The 24,995-nt window shown below is 50.5% G+C and overlaps 5 protein-coding genes and 1 long non-coding RNA gene across 15 annotated transcripts; 3 read left to right on the top strand and 3 right to left on the bottom strand.

Moving 5' to 3' along the window:
- The first annotated feature begins 238 nt into the window (after positions 1-238).
- Positions 239-6,470, top strand: vezt (vezatin, adherens junctions transmembrane protein). Of its 2 annotated transcripts, none has more exons than XM_086102890.1 (12): positions 239-407; positions 1,043-1,162; positions 2,379-2,468; positions 2,554-2,732; positions 2,870-3,142; positions 3,847-3,998; positions 4,285-4,430; positions 4,596-4,963; positions 5,027-5,220; positions 5,288-5,394; positions 5,672-5,879; positions 6,001-6,470. In XM_086102890.1, exons 1-12 carry the CDS (start codon positions 372-374, stop codon positions 6,468-6,470), a joined length of 2,343 nt encoding a protein of 780 aa, XP_085959016.1. In that variant the 5' UTR covers positions 239-371. The 2 variants fall into 2 exon arrangements, with proteins under 2 accessions (XP_085959016.1, XP_085959015.1); XM_086102889.1 differs by having other exon boundaries at positions 248-407; positions 3,835-3,998.
- LOC147186427 (uncharacterized) lies at positions 2,177-8,075 on the bottom strand. The gene is made up of 2 exons (XR_015099164.1): positions 7,929-8,075; positions 2,177-7,034 (listed from the first exon to the last, which is right to left on the bottom strand). It is a non-coding gene; the product is annotated as an uncharacterized LOC147186427 (long non-coding RNA).
- Positions 7,915-11,202, top strand: LOC147186426 (methionine aminopeptidase 2-like). Of its 4 annotated transcripts, none has more exons than XM_086102902.1 (11): positions 7,915-8,114; positions 8,807-8,896; positions 8,975-9,052; positions 9,128-9,230; positions 9,312-9,467; positions 9,541-9,722; positions 9,781-9,875; positions 9,954-10,050; positions 10,185-10,288; positions 10,374-10,489; positions 10,634-11,202. In XM_086102902.1, exons 1-11 carry the CDS (start codon positions 7,955-7,957, stop codon positions 10,884-10,886), a joined length of 1,434 nt encoding a protein of 477 aa, XP_085959028.1. In that variant the 5' UTR covers positions 7,915-7,954; the 3' UTR covers positions 10,887-11,202. The 4 variants fall into 4 exon arrangements, with proteins under 4 accessions (XP_085959028.1, XP_085959030.1, XP_085959026.1 ...); XM_086102904.1 differs by having other exon boundaries at positions 7,916-8,114; positions 8,975-9,037; XM_086102900.1 differs by having other exon boundaries at positions 7,916-8,114; positions 9,306-9,467.
- A 44-nt stretch (positions 11,203-11,246) lies between these two features.
- On the bottom strand, positions 11,247-17,610 carry usp44 (ubiquitin specific peptidase 44). Of its 5 annotated transcripts, none has more exons than XM_086102893.1 (6): positions 17,473-17,610; positions 13,616-15,193; positions 13,297-13,498; positions 12,718-12,829; positions 12,116-12,330; positions 11,247-12,005 (listed from the first exon to the last, which is right to left on the bottom strand). In XM_086102893.1, exons 2-6 carry the CDS (start codon positions 15,068-15,070, stop codon positions 11,881-11,883), a joined length of 2,109 nt encoding a protein of 702 aa, XP_085959019.1. In that variant the 5' UTR covers positions 15,071-15,193; positions 17,473-17,610; the 3' UTR covers positions 11,247-11,880. The 5 variants fall into 5 exon arrangements, with proteins under 5 accessions (XP_085959019.1, XP_085959017.1, XP_085959021.1 ...); XM_086102891.1 differs by lacking the exon at positions 17,473-17,610 and adding an exon at positions 15,963-16,518 and having other exon boundaries at positions 13,616-15,297; XM_086102895.1 differs by lacking the exon at positions 17,473-17,610 and adding an exon at positions 15,963-16,518 and having other exon boundaries at positions 12,718-12,826; positions 13,616-15,297.
- gnsa (glucosamine (N-acetyl)-6-sulfatase a) lies at positions 16,540-21,418 on the top strand. The gene is made up of 14 exons (XM_086102896.1): positions 16,540-16,844; positions 17,359-17,418; positions 17,498-17,704; positions 17,773-17,838; positions 17,990-18,088; positions 18,309-18,476; positions 18,559-18,641; positions 18,725-18,843; positions 19,076-19,179; positions 19,286-19,387; positions 19,471-19,581; positions 19,750-19,860; positions 19,929-20,089; positions 20,545-21,418. Exons 1-14 carry the CDS (start codon positions 16,695-16,697, stop codon positions 20,618-20,620), a joined length of 1,617 nt encoding a protein of 538 aa, XP_085959022.1. The 5' UTR covers positions 16,540-16,694; the 3' UTR covers positions 20,621-21,418.
- Positions 21,176-24,979, bottom strand: LOC147186423 (adipocyte plasma membrane-associated protein). Of its 2 annotated transcripts, none has more exons than XM_086102906.1 (9): positions 24,844-24,979; positions 23,808-23,897; positions 23,598-23,719; positions 23,406-23,507; positions 23,180-23,332; positions 22,966-23,081; positions 22,502-22,653; positions 22,219-22,414; positions 21,176-22,058 (listed from the first exon to the last, which is right to left on the bottom strand). In XM_086102906.1, coding segments are annotated over exons 1-9 (1,140 nt in total). In that variant the 5' UTR covers positions 24,846-24,979; the 3' UTR covers positions 21,176-21,851. The 2 variants fall into 2 exon arrangements, with proteins under 2 accessions (XP_085959032.1, XP_085959031.1); XM_086102905.1 differs by having other exon boundaries at positions 22,502-22,662; positions 24,844-24,977.
- Between the last annotated feature and the right edge of the window lie 16 nt (positions 24,980-24,995).

Genomic DNA, 24,995 nt, shown 5'->3' with positions numbered 1-24,995 from the left:
CAAACGATATTCAAGTTCAATCGATTGCCTTTGCTACGATTCTTCTCGTGTTTGTTATAAATCATTGTTTTCTTATTGTGAAGTAAGGTTCTCTGTATTTCTGCCTCATTGTTTTACTTTTTCTCGCCGGGCTTTTCTAACGGTTGGCCCTGTGTTTCACGTGGCCACAAAGGGGCGCTCTGTAAGCCAGGGCTCCCCTGTGGTTTCTCGCGAGGAAGAAGCGCGAGCGGGTGCGCCTGCGTGGGAATTGTAGTTCTTTTGTTTTAGCAACCCGGCTAAATTCCCAACTCTCCCTCTCGCCCGACTATTGCCGTCCAGTCATCCCTGAAACTCGGCATGCAGAGCGAGCCGCGCGTGGATGGAGGAGCGCCATGACGGAGGAGTTTGACGAAGATGTCGTGTTCGAGGTTCGTATCGCATATGTGTCACTTGTTAACCTCTGCTTTGTCATGCTGATGCAAGTAGACACTTGCTGATAGCTTCGCTTGGGATACATAAAAATAGATGCATGTCGCTTTTTAAAACTGCGAGATAAATTGCGACACTTGGCTGGCTTATGACAAAACCGTGCTTCTGATAAACGGGGGCAAGTTTGGGGACGATCATTGATTGCAGTGGGTGGGGCGGGGAGGACCAGACAGACGCAACCGAGACGTCGGTTCTGATTAAAAACGCGCACAGACACATTCTCAAAATTGGATTGCGACAAAATGAGCTCGGTGTGATTATGGAAGTGAATATTATCTTATGAGCACGTATGAGATGGTAATTACACAGATGCTCCCATGATGCATCTGTTAAATGTCCGGGGTACTATAATACAATCATGGGAACAACAAGCAGGTCAGGTATCTTTCAAAGATGGGAAAGGAGGAGGATTATTACGTCTGATTTCAAGTTTTTGGTCACAATCCGGACACGTCTGCGTCCTCTGAGTAGATTAGGTTTGGGTTTTTTTTTTGGGGGGGGGGCCTTCATAGAAGATGGCTCAACAGGTAAGCATAAGATGGGAAGCACTCTCACCTCGGCGTTTGCTTTGCAGAACTCGCCGCTTTTCCGCTACCTGCACGATTTAGGACACACAGACTTCGAGACATGTCCTACGGCGGCGAGAGACCAAGACGGCGACCTGGCATCTGGGGATGTTCCCCGGAAAGCTCAGGTGAGTCCTTCAGATGAGTCCTGATCTGAAACGGGAATTTGAGACCTCGGGGAGAACAACTTTATTCCATGATTTAATTTCACTCTTGCCTTCTTTCCTACCTAAACTCCTTCCTTTCTCCCTCTGACCTGCATTGCTGTTTTGCATCCCATTGGTCTTCCATCCCTTTTCTACCTTCCCTTCCACCCTTTTAAACATAATTTCCTTCCCAATCTTTTCTTCCTTACTTTCCTCAGACCCAATTTATGCATCCTTACTTCCTTTGCTTAAACTTGCTTTAAGCAAACACCTTTGATCTGTTCTTTTTTCTTCCAGCCTTCCTTTTGTTCTCTTTCAGAGCTGCTTTTTTATTTGGCACCCTTCCTTTCTTTTTTCTTTTCTTTTTAAATACCTTCCTGCCTGCCTATCTCCGTTCCCTCTTTTTTCTTTTCCGGCATCTCGTTCTTCACGGTACCCGTCAAAAAGAAGTAAATAACGCACAAAGTGTGGAGCTGCCTTGGTACATATTATGAGCTGATGCAGCAAGCACTACTTATCGCTAAGCTATTGCATGTGGTGGGAGGAATGATGCGCTCGCATTTGTGTGACATTTCCTCTGTGCTGCTCAGGACAGGAAGTCTTTGGTCAGCGTGTCGCTTCCCGGATGTCAGATAAAGCCGGATTGAGTCGGGAATGTCACTCGACTTTCGCTTTTGCTAAAATGTCTTGCGTCCCTCTTACGTCCCCTGCTTGCCAAAGACGACGATTTTGGGACTAATCCCTTAACGACGGCTGTATGGACGACAGGCGACGTTAAAGCCTGCTTAGTGTTTGCAAGCGGAACAAATGGCCACGTTTGTGAAAGGAATTCTTTGCGCTTCTACTTACCCAATTGGTAATCGATACAGCTAGTAAAACACCCCCGTCGCGCTGGGGAAATGAGTCGGACGCCGGGCCCGCAAGAGGGGATTGATGACGCTGACTGACAATAAGAATTTTTCTCATATCATAACCAAGTTATTTTTCCCTTAGAAGTACTACGAGAGCTTTTTAATACAAAAAAAAATGTAAAAATGTCATTCTCATAAGTATTTTGACTTTAAACTTGTAGTATTATGACTTTAGGTCTAGTAAAAAAAATACAAGGCCTAAAGTGTCAGTGCATCTTGAAAAACAGAATTTTTTTCTTTTTACTTTTCTTAAAAAAAGAAAAATGATTTTTTTTTAATGTGTGTAGGAGGGAGTCATGCAGACCTTGGCTGAACTTGTGTGGAAATGGAACCCACTTCAGAAGGTGTCCTCCTCTCACACACTGGAGCAGCAGCTGGTGAGTCCAACTTGCAAAGAAATCGGCAGGCCTCCCTTGCCAGTCTGCCTTTGCCAATGTCCTCCCCACGCTCGCTCACTCGCAGGACAGCATGCTGGGCGAGTACTCTGTACGCTGCATCCTGGATCAGGACGTGCTGCTGCAAGAAGACGTGGAGCTGATTGAGCTGCTGGAGCCCGGCCTGCTGACGCTCCACTCGTCGCCCGACCGTACCAGCGCCGCCGCACTGCCCCGACCCGCCGTCTTCGCCACACCCTCAGCGTGGTACACTAATTCCCTGCGTGGTCCAGTTTTCACATTTATTTTGATGGGGGATGAGTTTGGAATGGTATCAAGTGTTTTAGGATCACAGCTTGGGGTGTACGGTAAAAAGACAAAGAAAGACACCTGTGTCCACTTAGGGACTTGGCAGGTCTGATGGGCCTGGCGGCAGTCCTGCTGGGTTTGTGCTCGGCGTCCGGGGGCGCGTGGTCGCTGGCGGCCGCCCCCTTGGTCCTGGCCACGCTGTGCTGGGCGGCGGCCCTGTGGAGGCGGGGCGGTGCCCAGCGGGCCATCCACGCCCGGGTCTCGCAGCTGCGGGCGCTGATCCACAACAGCAAGACGCTGACAGGGATGTCCCGCAAGGCTCTGCGACTGGTGCAGGAGACGGAGGTCATCTCGCGAGGATTCACCCTGTAAGGTTGCATGCAAACGGTGGCGTTGTTGTTTGTGTCCGACTGCTGCATGGTGGGTCCAAACCTGCATGGTTTAAGAGGAAAGAGAGGGAAAAAAAAACAACAACAATTCTTAGCATCTGGTGCCCGTTACATACGACCCAGTAACCGATGCGGCTTCCTTGCATCGAAATAATTAGATCAGTATCAGAATAGAACAAGTACAAAATAAGGATAGCGGGTTCCCGCTGATACTCAAAAGGTGTCTGATGACGTTCCGATAACTTTAAAATATCCCAGCCCTCATTTGCCAAGTGCTGGCAGGACGGTGCCGTGTTCCATCTACACCAGGAGTGGGTGACAAGAATGAAAACAAAATCAGTACCGACATCACTCGTGATCATTTGATCGCTTTTTCATACTTTCATACGGAATGAAACTGAAAAGCAGGTTGTAGCACGCTTTCTTCGTTTCATTCATTTGCTGTTTGACACGAGCCCGGATGATGTCAAATTTGCACGTCGACCTCAATGTTGGTACTTTTGAGGAAAAAGCCGAGAAAAAGCCAACTCAAACGGAGAGTGTGAAAGGGGCTATCGGCGCTTCATGTTGTCCCGTGTTGTGGTTGGTCCTCCGTCTCGTGTTTGATTTGTGTGTCTGCCTCTTACCAATTCGGGACGTCTCCACAGTTGTATTACATTTCACTTGTCAAGTTTGCTCGACAGGGTGAGTGCGGCCGGCACCTTTAGCAGGGCGCGGCTGGGAGCGTTGGCACCCCGAGGCCAGCAGCTGATCGGACTCCGCAAGGCACTCTACCGGGCTCTCCGCTCGGGCTTCAGAGCCTCGCGACGGGCCACCTGTCACATGCTCAAGGAATATCCCTTTGTCTTACATGTAGATAAAAAATAACTTTCTTCATCATTTCATGCATTCATTCGTTGGGCACCGTGTATCTGAATAAGCTGCAGTCAGAGTACCCGTAGTCAATTTTTACAGCATATTAGCAATATTAAGCAAAAAGCTAGCAGAGTTAAGTCTGAAGAGAAACACTTATGCGAAAGGAAAAAAACCGTCTTAACAAAAGTTGTTGCGGTCCGTTGACACTGAATTTTTCCAAGAGGTCGCCAAGTTGAGTTTTTGTTCCCCTTAACGGCTCCCAACATTCCCGCTGAGCTTGGAGGTGGACAACGTGACAAACTATGTATCGGCGGTGCCTCTGAAGGAGCTGGGCCTGGGCCTGGGCCTTGAACACCTGGGCGATGAGCAGGCCCAGGAGCTGACTGACGACTACAGCTTGCCTGCCCTCAAGGTATCGTTGAATTGGAATCTCAAAGCAAAATAAATACATTTTGGCCGATCGCTCAGCGTTTTTCAAAACGTTCAAATGGTCTGCTCATTTTTGCGCCCACGGTTGTTAAAATGCGGTGCACTTTGAACATGCAAAGTGAGTTGATCACACTTTGTATTCTTCCAGATGTTGTTCCAACTCTGGGTAGGGCAAAGCTCCGAGTGCTTCCGCCGATTAGCCCTTCTAATGTCACCTCGCCGACTAGAGGAGGAAGGGAAGGAAGGCCTCGTCCCCAAAGAAGGTTCCTCCGCCCCGCCTCTTGCTGCACCGCTGCACCGCTCCATCGGCGGTGTGACCGAGCCTCTCCATCACGCGCTGGCCGCCTGCCTTGCGGAGGTGCGGCGGAGCTACGACTTCCACCGCCACTTCGAGACGCAGGCCAGGACGTCGGGTTCTGACCGCGGCGATCGGGTGCGAGAGAAGTGCCGGGAGCTCAACACCCTCCACACGTCCATCCGAAGTCTGCAGCTGCACCTCAAGGCCCTGCTGAGCGAGTAAGACGCACACCGACGCTCGGCGTACATCTCCAGGTGACGGAGCCGAATGTCTCCCGTCAGGATGATTATCCTGGAGGATGACCTCGAGAAGTTGATGGTGTCCAAGGAGCCCGGCGAGCTGACTCTGGAGGGCTACCGGGACCTGAGCGACAGGCTCAGCCAGTTGCAGCCGCACATGCAGGCCAGCGCCGGATGCTGGGACGACACCGTCGTGCAGGTGGAGCGCATGCTGAGGCGGGCCAACGACTGTCCAGGTAGGGAAGAGTCGCATCGGCAAAGTTTTGATCCTTGAGATCACGCGCGCCCACGCTCCTCCTGCAGGTAACATTGAAGGTCCGGACCAGTGTGGGACCCCCATGTCCGAGATGCCTGATCCTCCTCCGTCCTATCCTTTGATCCTGGACAGAGATCCTGTTCCGGAAGAGCTGGTGAGTGCCGTCTTTGTCCCGCTCACTGTCCCAAGTGGGGTTGAGGTCGACGTGTGAATGACGGCTCCTGATGTTGTCACAAAAGTTGTGACGAGAATTTGAGCAAATTCCCAGTCCCAGACGTGAAGCCGCAACGGCTGTATGACCCGCTCTGACGAGCGGACTTCATCTCGACACCTATATCTCGGGTTCACTTTGACTCGAAATGATCAGGGGAGGACCACAAGACAATTCTGTTATGTCTCTTTGCCTGACCAAAATGACTCGAATGTGACAGGAGTTTGAGGCCTACGTGTCGGAGTCAGACTCTGAAGACAAAGGAAAGGACTCCTGGTGCGACATGCTGACTCCGGAGGAGCGAGAACGTCAGCGACGCGAGCGGGAAGAGTCCCGCCGCGTGCTGTCCGAGCTCAAGGCGGTGCTCGGCGTCCGCACGTCCGAGGGCGAGAGGATGAAGAGGAAGCAGATGCTGTTCAGCGACCGAGGTCTGGAATGTGTCGGCTCCGAATCAGTGTGCCAGCGGTTGTTGCCATTTTCAACTGGCAATCAAAAATCCCGACGAGTGACTGATTCTTCGAAGCTGGTTTGCATTTACTGTTGTTGCAGCTGCTTCCATTTGCTGTTCCGATGCTGCGACCGAGCCGTCGGCCGCACCCGCTGCCTCGGCAGAAAGAGGCCTTGGCGGAGGACACAAACTATCCGAGTTCGCGGCAGGAAACGAAGAGGGAGAGCGGGAAGGAAAAGAGCAGCGGCTGAGCCCTGACCCCTCCGAGTTCAGCTGCGGTTTGGAGGCAGAGGAGGAGGCGACCGGATCCTCGGCGTGTGGCCCAGGAGGCGGCGGCGGCGCGTCAGAGTTGCATCAGTACGACGGCGAGGAGAACCTGGACGGCTTCCTCAAGCCCGGAGTTCCCGCCGTCTCCATCATGGACAGACTGAAGGAGATCCACAGCTCCGAGTCGCTCAGCTTCAGCTCGGCCGTGGCCGCGCAGGTGGCGGCGCGATCGCACTCGTTGGTCAAGATGGAGGAACAGACTTTTGGAGATGAAGAGGACGAGGGCAGCGAAGAGGAGCACTGATTTCTTGAGCTTGTGGAGGCGTTGCAAGTTACCGTTCATGATTGCTCAGGTAGCAGAGCCATTCGAATCTGTGAAGACTTCCCTCACGTCAACGCAAAATGAATACTTGTGGTTCCGGTCTTGTTTGGAGACTCAATTCTACAGCGGGATCGGTTTAGAATCACGTGGAACTCCTCCAATAAATCGCATCGGGCAAATCTAGGGCCAAAAACGTGCCGTAGTGTGTCTTGTTAACGTTTTGTTTCTTGAGTGATCTGGTTGGGTTCTCTGATTCAAAGCGTGACCTTGTTGCGCAGAGGAAGAGGAAGTGAGGAGGCTATTTTAACCATCAGCGCTTTAATTTCAGGAGGGAAGCCTGCGCATTCATCGTGACATCACCAATGTGCATGGACTATTCCTCAAACTGCTTGGATTGCTTGCTCGGAATTGAACACACATACACAAAATGAATCATTTCTCCAGAGTGAGGGACAGTCACCGATGAGACAGTCTTTCCTCACCTCACTCCGCTCTGTCCTGCCTTGCCTCGCGGGTGAGGTGTACACACCTTGTGCTTTTTCCAGCCTGAAATAAAAGACGGTTCCAAAAAAGCATTTGGTGGATCGAGTTGTTATTCACAAAGCAGTTTGCTACTCGTGTTTCCTGGGCTGCAAAGACGGGGCCCCCGAAGAACAGGTCTGGGGGGGGATCACTTGATATCTGCCCCCCACCACCACACACACCCTCAAAGGGCATGCCTGGCCTACAACAGCTGGACCTCCCAAACAAAGCAACCTCTGACTTTTTGTTCTATAGTCAGAAACCTGACAAAGTAGATTTAAATGACTTTCACATTTAACAAATTTACAGGATGATTATGAGCACCTACCGCGCAACTTTAACAACCGCCAAATTAAGGCTCATTTTAAATTTGGGAAGTCACAGCACAGCATTTCACGAAAAGGCTACAAAAAGGATATACGGTAGTCTGAACTTGTTTTTTCAATTTCCTCTCACGTTTACTTATTCAGCATGAAAATTTTGCCCCTTTTATTGAACACTAAGCTATTACCCGGGTTTGTTTTGATATGAATAGCAACGGGGTAATCACACCTTCCGCAATTTTGTTCTGCTTCACTATGTCTCTGGCATAGATGGTTCAACCAAGAGCGTCAATAGTCATTTACAGTCCTATCACACTGGTGGGGAACCCAACCTGTAACCCCGTGGCATGACATAACTGCCCGTGCATGTGGTTGGCAGGTTTGTGATTTTCAAACACAACGCAAAAAGAACATGATCGGGCCACAAACCAATGACGTCGCACATTAATCATTTGTACGATTCTATTCAATTCCCCTCAGAGTGCATTTTTGCCTCGAAAGCCAACGTTCCGAATCGTCAAAATGACGAAGTTCCCTGAACGCATTCGGATGACGCAGCCACTTACCCCGAGTACCCACAATGCCTCGTGCTTACCTTAGCAGCAGCAAACTGTCATCATCATGGCGGCAGTGCTCGCGGAGAAGTCTGCGGATCTAAAACAGGTCCAGGAAGCCCAGATGAACGGCGAGACCGCGGATCGAGAGGACGGCGACCCGGTGGAAGAGGCGGCCGCGAAGAAAAAGAAGAAAAAGAAAAAGAAGAACAAGTCAAGTGCAGCCGGTGAGACTGTCGCGATAAGGCTTAGCATAGCAAATGCTACCTGTTGGTGGTGCTGCTGCGACAGTTTTATAACGTGCAAACCCGGAAACAATCAGAATCTGTCTTCAAAATAAAACCATCTACACTGTTGGATTTGTTGTACATGTTGGAATTCCAGTCAGAACACTGTAGCGAAACCACTGTCGCTCCGCTGTACACTGAGTATTGTGGATGCATTCTAGAAGATACAGCTTAGGAAACAAATTCAACATCGGAATGGCTTATTGTGGAAATTTAGCCGGAAGTACTCTGACCTGTTGAGTTGGAATTGTCGGTTCTCCCCGTTCGCCATGCGGGTTCAGGATCACTTTTGGAATTCAAGTCAGGCCTACCGAAGGACAAGGTGCACTCCCGCATCCTCTGAAAAACAAATGCAAGCCGCCCAAATAATGAAATAGATTTTGCTACAAAGTTTATCCCACCGCTTGAACGACTTACATTTCCCTGAATCTTCACCAAGTTTTCCGGTTTTGTAATTGGGCGTTCAATTATGTAAGCTTGCGTCACTTCCTCATTACTCCTTATACACGAAGTAGTTCAAATCAATAAATGGCCAAGTGTTAATTTGTGCACATCACTGTCCTGATGCAGTTTGCCGACAGAGCAGGTTTCCACACAGAAGTATTTTCAAACCAGTTTGTGACTTGTTGCAGGTCCAGAGGGCGACAGTGTTGCCGAGGTGACGAAGGAGCTGGAGAAGCAAGTGATGGAGGGCAAAGAGGAGGAGGAGGAGGGCGAGGAAGGTGGGTGATCGACCCCAAAAAAACTTGCCCCCTTTTCCTTTGTGCTTGTATTTTACAAAATACCTCTCACCTTTCCAGATGCAGATGAGGGCGAGAACTTGGCAGGGAAGAAGAAGAAAAAGAAAAAGAAGAAGAAAGGATGTAAATCGGCGCTTGGTGCGCCTTCAAAGTAACAAGGGCGGCGACTCATCCGGGAGGGTTTTGTCATAATTTTGTTCTCCCCCCCACTAGCCAAAGGTCAGACCGATCCACCATCTATTCCCATTTGCGAGCTGTATCCTGGTGGAGCCTTCCCCATCGGACAGGAGTGTGAATACCCCCCCTCGCAGGACGGGTAAGGGCCCTGTCAGGCCAGGACAATTTGCGGTGTTTTTTTTTTTTTTTGTCTTAAAGCGCTCGTGTGCGGCAGGCGCAGCGCGGCGTGGCGCAGCAGCAACGAAGAGAGGAGAGTGCTGGACAAAGCCAACGAGGAAGTATGGAATGACTTCAGGCAGGCGGCCGAGGCTCACAGGCAGGTCCGCCAGCACGTCAGAGGCTTCCTCAAACCTGGGATGACCATGATTGAAATATGGTGAGGCTGCACCCTGGCCCTTCCTTCCGTCTCTCTCCCCATCAACGACACCGTTTCTCCCGCCACACGCCAGCGAGCGCCTGGAGGATTGCTCCCGCAAGCTTATCAAGGAGAACAAACTGCACGCCGGCCTGGCGTTCCCCACCGGCTGTTCGCTCAACCACTGCGCCGCCCACTACACTCCCAACGCCGGCGACCCCACCGTCCTGCAATACGACGACGTGTGCAAGATCGACTTCGGCACGCACATCAACGGTACGTGGAGCGGATCGCGTCTCCACAACGCCGGTGATATGTTTGTTCGTGTCCGCAGGGCGAATCATTGACTGTGCCTTCACCGTCACCTTCAACCCAAAGTACGACAAGCTACTGGAAGCCGTCAGAGACGCCACCAATACTGGCATCAAAGTACGCCACGCGCAAAGAATGTTTGGGGTCTTTTGAAGACACAAAAACCACATTGGATATTTTTTTTTCTCCCCCCAGAACGCCGGAATCGATGTGCGTCTGTGTGATGTCGGGGAAGCCATTCAGGAAGTGATGGAGTCCTATGAGGTGGAGCTGGATGGCAAAACATACCAAGGTAGCGCATATGTTGAGTTCTGTCTAGACCCGAAGGACATATGTTGGTGGGTTCTACGCTCTCACTTCAATGAAAAAACACGGATCTTTTTTTCCCCTAGTGTATTTTAACATTTAAGATGCTTGCTTCCGTAGTCAAACCCATCCGAAACCTCAACGGCCATTCCATCGGTCAATACAGGATACACGCCGGGAAGACGGTGCCCATCGTCAAAGGAGGCGAAGCCACAAAAATGGAGGTGGGCTTCACAACAGGATGACTTTAATTTTTTTTTCTCCAAATTCCCCGGTTAAGATTGCTGAACTTTTTTTTTTTGTGGTTAGGAAGGCGAGGTGTACGCCATCGAGACGTTTGGCAGCACAGGCAAAGGCGTGGTCCATGACGACATGGAGTGCTCGCACTACATGAAGAACTTCGACGTGGGCCACGTGCCCATCAGGTCAGCTTTTTCTTGCTTTTCGACATGACAACCGGTCAACAACAAATGTATCTTTTTTGTATTCCTCGGTTTTTCGAAATGAAAGTACATTTGTTTGCGAGTGTGAAGGAAGAAGAGGGAAAACTGACCTGGCTTCTTTGGCAGGCTGCCGCGGGCGAAGCACCTCCTGAACGTGATCAACGAGAACTTTGGCACGCTGGCGTTCTGCCGCCGCTGGCTGGACCGCCTGGGCGAGAGCAAGTACCTGATGGCCCTGAAGAACCTGTGCGACCTGGGCATCCTGGACCCCTACCCGCCGCTGTGCGACACCAAGGGCTGCTACACCGCGCAGTTCGAGCACACCATCCTGCTCAGGCCCACCTGCAAGGAGGTGGTCAGCCGCGGCGACGACTACTGAACGACAGCACGCACCACCACCAACAACAGACGAAACGGCGAGGACATGCCTTTTGACTTTTCTATCACTTCTTCTCCTGGTTAAACAAGCAGGAAGGTTTCAGTTTGTCTCATTTTCCCAAGATGGAAAACTGTTAACTGCCTTCCGGCACGTCCAACTCGGATGAAGTTACGTTCGCCACTACGTTGGGTGCCTGCATTCAGTACGTTTGGCTTCTGTCGCTAAGAGCAGGGAATGAATGCCTCGCTTCCCGTTTTCAACTGCCCTGAATGTTTTGGTTTTTTTTCTAAGGGAAAATAAATAAATTGCTCATCTATGTCTCATTGTCCTGACATGCGCAAGCACTGACCAGCCGACAAGTTTTTGTAGAAAAGTGGAAAAATATTCTCCTTTATTGAGGTAATTTTCTCTGGGGGGGCTAAAAAAAGTGAGGTAACAATTTGCATAGTGCGACACACAAATGGAGAAGGAGCTGATGTTTGACTGCTTTCAAGGAAACACGTTTGACATTTTGTGTGTGTGCGTTCAGCGTCCTCCCATAGGGAGGTAAAATCTCAGGAGTGTGCTCCATTCAGTACAATCAATCCCCATGTGCCGTGTAAAAAAATGCAGGTGGTGTTGAGTCAAGAATTACTTTCCTCAAGTAAAAAGTTTGGCCTGTAAAAATAGATCTCCATTTAAGAAAAAGAAAAAGGGGTGTGGGGGGGCACTTAAACTCATCTGTCAGGGATGGAACAAAAGTTACCTGCCATGATCCGACACATGAGGACTAAAAGTGAAGCTTTGTCCCGTGCTTTCCGGTCCTGCCAATGCCTGCCTGCATACAAACAAACTAAAAAAAATTGAGTTAGCAGGACTGAGCCTCCCCATTTACGACATGTTGCCTTTGTGTTCCATCCTCTCTCATCGCGGATTAAACGTACAACTGCACGTTGTAGAAGCTACATCGTCACTGCCGCATGCGGAAAAAGTCCTTTCCAACTGACGTGCTGGCCTACACGGGCCGGTCTTTGTCCTGAGTTAGCCTCTGCGTGTAGAAGAGGATGTAGGCTTGCGCTCTGCAAACCTCATCCACGGCACACACATTCATCTTGGAGTCGTTGCAGTGAACCCAGAAACCTGTCGGGAGGGAAGTGGCGTGGCACATTAGCGGGGAAGCCAGGACAAATGCACACCATCATCCTAATTGCTCTCTCTTTTCATAATGTAAACAAAAGTTAAAAGCTCACCTCCTGCCGAGTTATAGCAGTAGGCGGTGTAGTGGCCCGAACCGAAGCCTTTGCCATGATGCATCACCACAGCAGACAGCTCGTAGAGGAAGCGCTTGGCGCGCGGCGAGCCCGGCATGGCCGAGGGCTCGCCGCTGCAGTATGGCTCCATGTTGAGGACCTGGTCGAAGCTCACGTGGACGCCGATCTTCTCCCGGTGGTTGCGACCGGACCACCTGAGGATCACACACATTTTCCTAAACCCTTATTATTCAACATTATAACTGATGTCCCCCCCACTTTATTTAATAAGAGGTCGGAAATGTGATCAAAAGTCTGCGGACTTGGGCCCCCTGACTCCTTATCTGAAGCCAACACTCTCGAACTTTGGCTCAAGTCAAGCCCCTCCCCCCACCTCGCTGTCCATCTTCAAATCTCGTCTTAAAACTCTTTTTTATTCTTTGGCTTTTGACTCAGCAGGAGACTTGTTTTCTTTTAGTTTGACCATTTTTGTGCTTTCCGCTGTCTGTTATTCAGGCATCGTTTGTTGCATAAATGATTTTTGCTGCACGTACGGCACTTTGTACACAGCTGGTTGTTTAAAAGTGCCACGGTGGTCCTACCTGAAGCGTTTGAGGTGCAGCCGCAGCACCTGAGGCAGCTTGCGGACCATCAGCTGTTTTTGTGCTTCGGTGAGGAGGACGGCTTTGGACGAAGAGTGCCTTCGCGTCGCTACTGACCAAGAAGAAGAGAGGTACGTCAATATGGCAAAATGTCTTGTTGGTTCAAGCGTATTTCCACGGGAGGACCAATGAGCGTTTGGAGCAGGAACTATGGTTAAGGGCTAGCCAAACCTGATGCGCAAGGAGCACATTTTTTAGAATTATGATGATGAAATAGGACGGATGAGTTACGATGCAAGTGTATTTGTCGAAAAGGTAAAAAGTACAACCAATGAAAATAAAACCCTGACTGTAAATGAGTATGCATAATTGTTATTTAATAATGTGTGTCCAGCTTTTGAAGAAAGTCGTTAAATTAGTGCGACAAATGTTTGATTTCTTTCACTCGTGCTCACTCCTATTTTAATTCACATAAAACAGCAAGATTTTTAAAAATGGGATAAATCCCCAAACTGACTAAAAATAACGCAACAAATAAAAGCTATCTGAACCAACGGTGTGAAAGTGTGCCTTACGCACAGTTACAGTGGTCGCAGGCGTAGATGTTGCCCTCCAGCGCTTCGGTCTCGGTGAACTTGGCCAACATTTCGGTGAGGTGACAGGAGGCCTGCGTGGCCGACTCGCGGTTGCTGTTGCTGTGGTAGCGCTCGGGGAACTCCAGCGACAGGTCCCAGAAGGGCTCCACCGTGTTGGAGCGGTGCTCGCAGGCCACGCACGTCACCTGCCGGCAAATACGCAAGACGGCGTGAAAAAGCGTCAGCCGCAACGAGCCTCCAGGTTGCAGGCGGAAAACGGCCGTTTGGAGACCAGCCTGTGCGTGCAGGCTTTTGCCCGTTACCTGGCTGAGGAGCTGCCCGTGAAAGATGGTGTTGACCACGCCGAGCACCTGCTTGATGAGGCGCTTCTGCATGTGCGGCACGTCGGCGCCGGGCGTGCGCGCGCCCGTGCTCTCCAGCTCCTGCTGCACCTTGTCCAACAGCTCACACAGGAACTCCTGCGCGTCCTGCTGGGCGTAGCCGCGGAACGCCGGGATGAGCTGCCACACGGAGTGCAGCATGGCAAACGGCGACACCAGCGCCCACTTGCCCGACCACATGACCTGGAAGAGGGTGTGCAGCTCGTGGCACAGGGAGATGTGCTTGGAGCTGGGCTCTTTGGGCTGGATCAGCTCCATGCTGCGGCCCCGCGAGGAGGCACCGCCGCTCAGGCCCGCCCCCGCCTGGGCCCCCCTCCTGTGGCCCGAGGGCTTAGCCGCCAACTGTCCGTGCACGGCCGAAGCCAGCAGCTCCAGGGCCTGCGTGAGATCCAGGCGCAAGAAGCACTCCCTGAAGATGTGCAGGTGGCTCAGCACCTGCAGGATGGAGTTCATGTAGCACGTGTTGCCCAGGTTGCGCAGGCCTGTCACACCGGGGGTGACGGTGGGACGCCGCTTGAAGGGCGAGCCACCCTCTTTGGTGGCGTGCTTTGGCCGAGCCGAGGTTGGGCCGCCTAAGGATTTGTGTTGGCCGCCGGCAGATGAGTGACGCTTGGATTTGGCTTTGGATCGCGTCTTTCTTACGCTTTTCTTGCTTGTCGACACGACGGGAGTTAGAGAGCGGGGTGCGGACGATTTCCGCTTTCTGGGCGTTTTCGCGGCGGCGGCCGAAGCCCTCCGACGCAAGCGGCGGCTCTTCCTCTGCGGGGCGTTCTCCAGCTGCTCCTGCAGTTGCCTCTTGAGGGTCCGCCGTCGTTCTCTGGCCTGCCGTTTCTGCGCCTCCTCCACTTCGCGCCGGCTCTCCTCCTCCTGTCTGGCCCGGCCGCAGTCCGTCAGGCTGAACCAAAAGCGGAAGACGCGGCCCATCAGTGCGCGGCGGCGGTGCCACAGGGCGGTAAACATGCGGTCCTCGTCCCGCAGTTGTAGCTCGCTGGCGCCGCAGGGCGTGGGGGCGTCGGCGGCCGAGCGGAGCGTGCGCCCGCTGCGGGTGGTGACCTCGTAGCGTTGGCTCTGAATGGCACTGAGGGTGCTGCGGAGCAGCTTGAGATCCCCCGTGGCGTTGTCGTTCAGGACGTAGTCGTCACACAGGTAGCAGAAGACGTAGAGTTCGTTGACCTCCATGGCCAGGGGGTGCCGCTGCTGCTTGAAGTGCTGCAGGGCGTGCTCCTCGATGTAGCGGCCGCACGCCACGTGAGCGCAGCCCAGGCAGGCCCAGATGGACTCACTGGTGTTGCAGTCCACGCAGTGCCACTTCTGCGGGTTGAGGATGGAGTGGTCCGGCGCCAGCCGGAGACGCCCCACGTGCTTGCAACGGTCCATCGCAGCGGTGTTGCGCCGCTCCCTCCCTCGCTCAAACCTGTCGCATGCCGCCGGCCCGTGTCACACTGGCTTCATATCACCCCGGCGACGAGAAAGGGACACCTTCCAAGGGCATGTTGATGTCTGCGGAGGGCGGGAATCACATTGACAAGACGTGCTTAGGGGAAACTGTCCAACAACTAAGAATTGTCAGCCATTGATCCAGCTTCCTCCCACGACTGGGGACTCTGAAAAAAGGAAATGAAGATGAATGCTTGTTTGATTGACTGGCGACCAATCCAGGGTGCGCCCCAACTCACACACAACCCTAATGAGGACAAGAAAACCAAAAGTAGAAGGACTGACTCATCATCGCCACACAACAAATGCACCTCGTCTTGGGCAAATGACGCAGACTGACGAGTGGCAACAAGTTGGAAAACAACTGTAACCAAGTTGGGATGCGAGCCACTCAATAATTTGGCGCCTACGACGATACAAGGTGCCATTTTTCTTTTCAATCTAATACAAATTCGGTCTGTCGCTCAGCTACAAAATAAAAACAAGAGGTGTGGGAAAAACTCAGGGGAAATAAACAGCTCGCGCGGACTTGACACAGCAGTAAACAAACTCTCGAATCAAGCGTAAAGACAACAAAAACGACTGAAAAGATGATCATATCGAACTGTGTCACACACAAGGAGAATGTTGACGTCCACGTGGTTGTCACAGTTTGTCACATTAAGTCAAACCCGACCAACTAGTGAGGATGCTAGGCTAACTTGAGCCGGGCTAGCTGCCGTTCATGCCGACAAATAGTGTCGGCTCCGGGCCCAACATTAACGGCGCTCCGTAGGACCAGAGCTAGGTTCGTCGGCGAACATGTCAGAATAACGTGCAAAAGGAAACGTACCACGCTTCCCTTGTACTTGAGGACACTCACTACTGCGCTTTTATTACTCCACTGAGGGTCGCCATCTTGTCAGCAACTGTCGCGTGGTTGAGGGCAAGCGGGTGCACGAGAACTCACCGCTTCTGACTCTTAATTTTAACATATCTACCATTACTTTTGTTTTGATGCAACAGTCATCTATCCATCCAAATAGACGTGTAATACACTTACAATCACAAAGTGACCATGTTGGTGCCGAGTTCGTCCGATCTTTTTACTTGATTTAAAAAATACAAAAATGAACAGAAATGAGTAAAAAAGAACGACAAAGAAACACAGATGGACCAAATATGATCATTTCTCCTTGATTTTGACGCTCAACTAACTTTTGGGCCGAATACTTTGCAGTAACATGTTTGAGCTCCATATTCAAATACTTGTAATCAAATCAATTTACAAGTAAAAATTAAGAAGATAATCACACATTCTTGTGTTATTTTAAAGTGTATTGGATTTCCTCGATTTCAGTACGGGTATACAGTAATTACACAACCGTTGACGTCGAGGCTTCCGTAGCCAAGCACCGCGTGACCAGTCAACGCGGAAGTCAAGGGCCGCTGTAAACATTCATGTTGCGGGCTTGCTTGTGCATTTGTTTTCATTAGAACAACGCATCGGAGCTTCTTCTGGCGTCGCGACTGCACTGTGTGCCGCGCGACTTGAAGGCCCGTCGTCCAGATTTGGAAGGCGAAAATGTCGCGATTGTGGATCAAGTGTTTCCTCACCTGCGTCACTATCGTGAGCAGCCAGACGGGCCACAACGGAGTTTTTGCCAAATCGTATCGCAAACCGAACATCCTTCTGATCCTCACCGACGACTTGGACGTCGCCATGGGGGGCATGGTGAGACCCTAATTCAGCTCCTTTTCTCTACGAATAAATAATTAGAAAACATCTTGATAGTTTGTAAGTGGGAACCGTATGAGGAATAAAGCCTGCGTACTTAATCACTAATATGAGTATCCCAGGTCTTCATAATAATCGCACACCACAGGGCAAAAAAGTGAGGAAACACGACAGTATATCATTTTAACTAATTTAATTGGAGAGACGAAGCGAAAGAACGGCTTGTTGGTGTAATAATGTGTTTTAACCTAACACTATACTTTCAACACCCATGACATATTAAAAAAATAAATGAGTCTAAAATACAGTACATACCAATGACGGTCATGTAATCATGCGTGAGCATTGTCTGTGCAGACATGATTTACTCTGACAAGGCAGGGGAAGCCAACTAACTCCTCACCATCACTCACTCACATGCCAGCGAGATGAGTTCACCCGCCACAGAGTCACTGCTCCCCTCTGTCGCTTCACAAATAAACTTTCAGCTAGATTTCCTGTTTCTCCTCAGACTCCACTCAACAAGACCAAGCAACTCATCGGTGATGCAGGCATCTCGTTTACAAACGCAGTAAGAGCTCGTCACAACTTACAAAATGGCGAGGTGGTTTCCACGTGTACTCACCCACGCCCTTCCTCTGCGTTGCTAGTTTGTAGCCAGTCCGCTGTGCTGCCCCAGCCGCGCCAGCATCCTGACGGGCAAATACCCGCACAACCACCACGTCACCAACAACACGCTGGAGGGCAACTGCAGCAGCGGGGCTTGGCAGAAGAGTCAGGAGGCGCACACCTTCCCGGCTCTGCTCAAGAATCTGGCGGGCTACCAGACCTTTTTCGCCGGCAAGTACCTCAATCAGGTGAGGCCCCCAATGAGGCCTTCCAATGTCGTAAGCATGAATTCGCACGCCGATGCTTTGTGTCACAGTACGGCCACACGAAGGCTGGCGGCGTGGAGCACGTTCCTCTCGGCTGGAGCTACTGGATTGGACTGGTAAGAAAATCTGCAGAGAAGGCTTCACACAAATATTGCAATTAGAATACAGGTGGATGCAAATTCCCTGCGGGATTGCACTCAAAAGCCCAACATCGCTGAACTGTTGGCGAGTTTTCTAACGACTACCGTCATGTTCTTTGGCCCCCAGGAGAAGAATTCAAAGTACTACAATTACACGCTGTCGGTGAACGGCAAGGCTCAGAAACACGGGGCGGACTACAGCAAAGATTACCTGACTGACGTGCTGGTAAAAAAAAACAAAAAAACAACAACAACAAGATGACATTTTTTCAAAACTTATTTTTGTGTATAAAAACTGCGAACTTTGATATTTTGTCATATTTAAATCATTTATGTTACGGAATAAGTCTCATTTTAAAAAATGGCCCTCTTTTTTTATATTTTGAAAGAGTGTTTTAAATACTGCTTGATGACGAGGTGTAAAATGTGACGCGTGTGTGTTGCAGGCCAACATGTCACTGAACTTCCTGCAGTCCAAATCTAGCTATGAGCCCTTCTTCATGATGGTGTCCACGCCGGCCCCCCACTCACCCTGGACGGCGGCCCCTCAGTATCGGGACCGCTTCAACGGCACCAAGGCGCCCAGGGATCCCAACTTCAACGTCCACGGCAAGGTCGGTTGGAGTCGGCGGGCCCGGTGAGGGAAGACGACTCGCGAACGCACGTAAAACGATGTCGTTGTCGTGTGCGCCGCAGGACAAACACTGGCTGATCCGACAGGCTCGGACTCCCATGAGCAACTCGTCGGTTGGCTTCCTCGACGACGCCTTCAAGAAGCGGTCCGCCTTCGCCGCCGCCTCCGCCCCCCCGCATGGCGGCGAGGGGACACGCTGCTGTGTGTAACGCTGCGCTTTGGGTGCAGATGGCGGACATTGCTGTCGGTGGACGACCTGGTAGAGAAGATCGTCGGCAGCTTGCAGGCCAGAGGAGAATTAGACAACACCTACATCTTCTTCACTTCGGATAACGGATACCACATGGGTAACAGACACTCAGAGGCCGAACTAAACATGCCTTTTTTTTAAAGTCAGACGATCCATGCGAGAACAAAAAATAAAAATCGGACCACGCCACTACGTCATATCCACATCATAAAATATGAGAACCAAAACCTCATGCTCTAAGGAAACATGTACTTGTCTCTCGAAGACTCCTGCCCATTTCCTGCGGCGTGGATGTCATGCAGGCGTTTGTCGCATGTGTTTACCTGCAGGTCAGTTTTCTCTCCCTCTGGACAAGCGGCAGCTGTACGAGTTCGACATCCGCGTTCCTCTCCTGGTGCGAGGACCAAACATCAAAGCCGGCCAGACCAGCCAGGTGACTCGCTCACGGCATCTTATTTCGACCGGGGGGGGGGGGGGGGGGGGGGGGGGGGGGGGAGTCACGTTACACTTTTGCGCTGGCAATATTTGCTCTTTGACAGTTTCTGGTGGCCAACGTGGACCTGGGCCCAACCATCCTGGACCTGGCGGGACTCGACGTCAGCAAGACACAGATGGACGGCAGCTCCTTCCGGGCCGTGCTAGTGAGCCGCCACCGCCGCCGCGTTCTTCGCCCTAAAGGTGGAGGACGAGAACGCTGTCAATGTCCATGTCGTGTGGCTTTCAGGAAGGCAAAGCCAACAGCAGCTCTTGGAGGAGCGACATCCTGGTAGAGTACGAAGGAGAAGGAAGCAATGTTTCCGACCCCGCCTGCCCTCTGCTGGGCCCCGGAGTGTCCGTAAGAACTTGGCTCTTTTCATAGCCTGTCCAGTCATTGTTTGTTTGGGGTGACGTTTTTTTCACGGCACAAAATAAACTTGAAAGTCAAGGCACCACCGTTGGCTTTTTACATGAGCATTTGTACTTTTACTCCATTTGACTTGTTCCCCCGCCCACCCGTCTTTAGGAGTGCTTCCCAGACTGCGTGTGCGAGGACTCTTACAACAACACGTACGCCTGCGTGCGCACCGTGGCGTCCTCAGCCAACCTGCAGTACTGCGAGTTTGACGATAACGAGGTAGCGACGTGGTTTTTTTTTTTCCCTCCGAGTTTTCCGTGGCGTGACAGTCTGGCGTTTGGTGGCAGGTGTTTGTGGAGGTCTACAACCTGACAGCGGACCCCTTCCAGCTTAGCAACATCGCCAAGACCATCGACCAGGAGGTCCTGGAGAAAATGAACCATCGGCTCATGATGCTGCAGTCGTGCGCGGGGCAAGCGTGCCGCACGCCCGGCGTCTACGACAATCGGTGCGTTTCCAAAACGTAACCTCGATTACAGGACTGTAGCTCAGTGACTGGCAATGTGCACGCCGCACGAAAATGAAGCCTTTCGCCTGACATCCTGTCTATTTTTTTTGTATGGTAAATTTACACTTGCATTTGATCTTTTCAAATATTTTTGTACTTTTCTATTTTATTTTTTTTAAATCCATCCATTTTGTGATCCACCTCTCCTCAAGGATGGCGGGGCGTGTTGGAGCCTATCGCCGCTGTCTTTGGACAGTCGGCGGGCTACACCCTGAACTGGTTGCCAGTCAATCGCAGCACTGTTGTGCAATACATTTGGAATACAATGTGTATATGTTTTTTTTAAAATCCTATATTTAAACTAGTAAATTTCAGTTATCTTGAACTCATCCACACAAAGAATAATTGAAAAAAAAAAACTATTTTGCGACTCACCTGTTCTGTTTTCTCATCAGCTTCAAATTTGAGCCCCGTCAGATGTTTGGCAGCCACAAGTGGAAGTTGAGCACACTGCGACAGAAGATGAAGTGAAAACGATGACGCCACAAACTGAGGACTCCCCCCTCTTGTTGCCTTGCTTTCCTGGATGAAGGGATATCGTTGAAATGCACAGGCTAAAAACAAACAAAAAAGAGCTACATTAGCATCGATGTGGAGTCTAACTGTGCGTTTGATATCTGCTTTTTTTTTTTTTTTTGTGACACACAAAAGTAATCCAAATGTCATACTTACAGTACAGCTAAGGATGTCCGATAGCATCCTCCTGGACACGGTCTTGTTCACAATACACACATTCATATAGACTCTAGAGTAGGTTTGTTGCATTGTTCAGAAGCGAAAGGTAAAGTGTCACTTTTTCACTGTGAAAGAGTCCAAAGTGTTTGAATGGATATTTTTGCTCTCGTTTTGCTACAGATTGTTCTTGTTAAAAGTTTGATTTTGGAAGACTGAAAGGGATGCATTTTGGGGGAGAGCTTCTCCAAGTTTTGGGGGTCCAGTAGGTGAAGGGCCTCATCATCATCGTTACGCCAATTAAACACAACCCATAAAGATGACTGATGCGCGACAAAAAAGTTACGATGACCAATTCACTCTTTTTTTAAACAAAAAATGTTTCAAAATAAGGAGAATAAAAAAGATGAAAAAAGAAAAACCAACTAAACTTTCCCCAACTGTGAAAAGATGCAAGGAAACTGTACCGTTGCTGGAAGGAGCACCGATGACTTGGAATGTCAGCAGACAAAACCTCGTCTCGAAAATTGTATTTTGTGTTCAGCGGATGCACTTTTGCTTGTCTCGGTTTTGTGCAAATAAAATATATTTAATCTATCAAGACATCACGTGGTTTATTGTTTCAATAAAACAAACCAAAAGAAAAGTTTCATGTCCCATCTCAGGTCTGAAAATTAGAAACAGCTTCACGTTAGACATGAGTAGTACACATTTTTCACCATGTGGTGGCGCTCTGGAACACTGACAAATACCGGACAAGTACACGGACCAGAAGCACAATGCCGAGGAGATGGACTGAAAGCTTTTGTCATCAAAGATACGAGTACGTGACGAGTAAGGCCACAGTAGGCCAAAAGTGGCACCAATAAAAAGGGATGGCTCAAGAATCCCCCATCACAAGGCGACTAGTGTTAAATGGACTTTCCACAGTGATGCTTAGAACACGGAACCAACCTGCATCCTCCACGGAAGTTTGTTTCTGGGGGTTTTTTTCTGTCCGAAATGAGTTGGCGCGTCAACGGCGTCGCCATCACGAGTCGAGGGTGACGACGGGCAGGAAGGGCAAGTCGGTGTTCCCCAGGAAGGTGCGTCCGCCGTGCTGGAACACGTCGCTGATGGCCCACGTCAGGCGTCCCTCAGGGTCGTGCATGGAGCCCACCGGACGTCCGTCCGCGTCCAGCTCCAGAACGAGAGCGTAGCGCGGCAGCAGGACCTCGTACCAGCTCAGCGGGACCACCTGAAAAGGACGGGGCGCACACACCAAAATATCGTGACGCGCTGGTCACCTGGTGAGCCCGTCCCACCTCACCGTACAGACGGTGGGGGGTTCCAATGTGAGATTTCCCACATGCTCTTCTCCCAGCAAGAGAATTTGAACGCAAAGGACGCGCACCTACCTTGGCCAGGAAGCGTTTGACGGAGGGGTACGGCGCTAAGGCGTCCAGGAAGGGAGGCAGGACGGAGCGCAACCGCGGCGTAGTGATGCCCACCAGGAAGGTTCCGCGCCTGCTCGCGCGGATGTTGTCCGGGTAACCGATCATGTTGTCCAGCACCGTCTCGGCCGTGCCCACCTTCGGACCTCGCAACCAGTACCTGAGAGGACAGGGGGGAGCGCGCGCACAAACACACCGACAACTTCATCGACACCGCGTGGGCCTGCGAATTGAGCGCGCAGCCTACTTGAGTATGCGTGCGACGCTGGTCTCGGCCAGCAGGAGGAATCGACCGTTGGGGTCCAGCGCCAGGCCGTTGGCCATGTAGAGGGAGTCCAGCAGGACGCTCACTCGGCCCGTCTCGGGCTCGTAGGACAGAAGGCGACCAAGGCGGTTCAGCTCCATCACCTCAAGGATCAATGAGGACAACATAAATAATAATTCAATGAAAACTGATTAAATCAAGTCAGGCCGAAGAGGATGTACTCAATCTCTCTTTTTTTTTTTTTTTTCCTTAATCGATGGCTGGTAACGAAGGGCAGCCTCCAAGAGTACTTGATACCTTAAAATATGGCCGTTTCTGCCCAGGTATCTGCCCCTCCCTAATTAATGCCATTGTTACCAAGTTGTAAAGGAGCCTTATGTAAAAGGATATTTTCCTCAATCTTTTTTTTTTCTTCTTGTTTGTGCGTTTTGTGGTTGATGTCTCACCTCCAGCTTGACATGTCTGCGTCCCCAGCGACTGGAGGAGTCGGTGAAGTAGATGATCCCCGTTTGGGAAGAGATTTCCAGGCCATTCAGGAAGGCGAAGGGGACGCCGTCAGCGCCTGCAGACAAAGAAATAAAAACAAAACAAAAAGTCATGTCAGCTAACTTCCTTAATGTGAAAGGTGGTCCACATACAAAGACGTTATTGCGTGTCGACCTTGCGAGTTGGCCACCAGCAGCGTCTTGCGTCCGCTGCGCGGGTCCACGCTGTACAGTCCCAAGTAGGCGTCGGCCACGATCAGGTTGCCGTGGCGATCCAGACGCACGCCATGAGGACGGCCGCACGCCGGCTCAAAATGTGTGCCGCTGCCTATGCGCAAACACGTTTGGGGGTCACCTGCGGGCCGGTGTTCGCCGGCGACCAAAAGGACGAGGCCACCGACCGCATTCAGGCAAGTCGCTCCCCATTTGTGTGATGAAGGTCAGACTGTCGTCCGGTCCGATTCGCCACAGCTTCCCGTCCACCGTGCCTGTGTACACGTTCCCTGAACAAAAACACACAAAGGTATATTGGACTTGTCTGGGAGGGGAAACAAGAGGATAAAGACAAAGGGGTGCAAAGGTTTCTCGCTCACCCTCTTTGTCAGCATCAAAGGATTCTGGTCCGTGTAATTTCCCCTCAAAGAGTCTATGGCCTTTCTGCAAGCGCGTATTGGCGGCCAGCGGACCTTCAAGGGCTGGGGGAGGACCTGGAAGCCTGTTGCACCACATCACTGTGTCTAAGATGTGCGTGGGGGAGTGTGGACCCAGACAGGTGAGGGCTGAAGGATCGTGCGCGTACTTACACGTGCGGCTTGGGGTCGATGGGTGAAGGCAGCAGGTACAGGCCTACGGCGAGCGCCAACATAACCACGCACACTGAACGTCCACGCCACCTGACCAAGGAGCAATTACGGCCACCAGGTTTACAGTCTCACAGCCAAACAAAGTGACTGCGGTGTGTACGTGTCCCATGCAAATAAGATCTTACCGGATTGGATTACAGTACTGAGAAACACACCCGTTTTTGTCCGGTGTGTTAAAATTCGGTTGATGTGAACTGAGCCATATCACCTAGACCCAAGTCGTGCTTTGACACCACATATATAGGCAATTTTAATCCTTTTTTTGGCATTAATCATGTGCAGATTTTCACCATTTGCGACAAGACTTAGTTCCTCAAACTTTAAATCACAGCTGTGAATAAAACTGCTTTCAGTAAGCGTGTTACGGGTCTTTCCTATCTGTTGTGTTGTGTTATTTTTGTTATTTTGACTTCAAAATGGCGCCGCGAGAGTGGCTGCCTTTTCAGCAGCTCCTATACAGTATTTTGTTGTTCTACTTCCTTTCATAACTTTGCTGCTGTGAATTGGGAATTTCTCCATTACGAGACTAATAAAGGTTTTCTTATCTTATCTTAAATGTTGCAACAGAGTCTAATCGAGCCTCCGACATGTTTGCCGCGCAATATGAATTTAAATTATCATCTGTGCCTTAATACCACACACACAATACGACTCATTGTTGTCCAAACTCGGTCCTCGGTCCCAAAATTATCCTAAAATTAATTAGTTATCGTTAAATTGTCATAAAACGATAAATTATGAGTAGAATATTGATCAAATTCAATTCGCATTGTTGGGCGAAGCCAATTGGTCAACCAACTTTTTCTGCTTGGCGACAAAATTCTTCGCGCCATTGAAAAAAAATTAACAATACAATACATGCTGATTTATATAGCGATACGAAACGTAAACAACACAGTGCTGTCATCAGTCTTTTGACGAAACATGCCGACCGTTTTGAACGAGACAAACGACGATAAAAAACGTGAAAACTTACATTACTGGCAAATGTTTGTACTGTTACACTCTTGAAATGAAAAGAACGTCAGATGGCATCAAGTCTGAATGGTTGTACAAGGCACGTATCCGCATATGACCTTCACAATAAAGTGTTCTTTCTCAACATGATCAAATACATATACAAGAGAG

This window comes from Hippocampus guttulatus, chromosome 22 (assembly GCF_054856545.1).
Source record: "Hippocampus guttulatus isolate MCC_2025c chromosome 22, RoL_Hgut_1.0, whole genome shotgun sequence".
NCBI classification, from domain to species: Eukaryota; Metazoa; Chordata; class Actinopteri; order Syngnathiformes; family Syngnathidae; genus Hippocampus; species Hippocampus guttulatus.
The sequence above is the reverse complement of the archived record's forward strand: the minus strand, read 5'-3'. Positions and strand labels throughout refer to the sequence as shown.

Excerpts from the sequence above, each read along its gene's own strand:
- vezt (XM_086102889.1), top strand. The coding sequence starts at position 372 with ATGACGGAGGAGTTTGACGAAGATGTCGTGTTCGAG. Across the intron at positions 3,143-3,834 it reads ATCTCGCGAGGATTCACCCT|TTTGCTCGACAGGGTGAGTG; the intron begins GTAAGGTTGCAT and ends TCACTTGTCAAG. Across the intron at positions 5,395-5,671 it reads ATCCTGTTCCGGAAGAGCTG|GAGTTTGAGGCCTACGTGTC; the intron begins GTGAGTGCCGTC and ends CGAATGTGACAG.
- LOC147186426 (XM_086102900.1), top strand. The coding sequence starts at position 7,955 with ATGGCGGCAGTGCTCGCGGAGAAGTCTGCGGATCTAAAACAGGTCCAG. Across the intron at positions 9,231-9,305 it reads TACCCCCCCTCGCAGGACGG|GCGCAGCGCGGCGTGGCGCA; the intron begins GTAAGGGCCCTG and ends CGTGTGCGGCAG. Across the intron at positions 9,468-9,540 it reads ATGACCATGATTGAAATATG|CGAGCGCCTGGAGGATTGCT; the intron begins GTGAGGCTGCAC and ends GCCACACGCCAG.
- usp44 (XM_086102893.1), bottom strand. The coding sequence starts at position 15,070 with ATGGACCGTTGCAAGCACGTGGGGCGTCTCCGGCTGGCGCCGGACCAC. Across the intron at positions 13,499-13,615 it reads ACGGGCAGCTCCTCAGCCAG|GTGACGTGCGTGGCCTGCGA; the intron begins GTAACGGGCAAA and ends ATTTGCCGGCAG. Across the intron at positions 12,006-12,115 it reads CTGCTATAACTCGGCAGGAG|GTTTCTGGGTTCACTGCAAC; the intron begins GTGAGCTTTTAA and ends CCCTCCCGACAG.
- gnsa (XM_086102896.1), top strand. The coding sequence starts at position 16,695 with ATGTCGCGATTGTGGATCAAGTGTTTCCTCACCTGCGTCACTATCGTG. Across the intron at positions 17,419-17,497 it reads GCATCTCGTTTACAAACGCA|TTTGTAGCCAGTCCGCTGTG; the intron begins GTAAGAGCTCGT and ends CTGCGTTGCTAG. Across the intron at positions 19,388-19,470 it reads GCTCCTTCCGGGCCGTGCTA|GAAGGCAAAGCCAACAGCAG; the intron begins GTGAGCCGCCAC and ends TGTGGCTTTCAG.
- LOC147186423 (XM_086102905.1), bottom strand. Across the intron at positions 23,508-23,597 it reads CTTTGATGCTGACAAAGAGG|GGAACGTGTACACAGGCACG; the intron begins GTGAGCGAGAAA and ends GTTTTTGTTCAG. Across the intron at positions 23,333-23,405 it reads GAGCGACTTGCCTGAATGCG|GCAGCGGCACACATTTTGAG; the intron begins GTCGGTGGCCTC and ends GTTTGCGCATAG.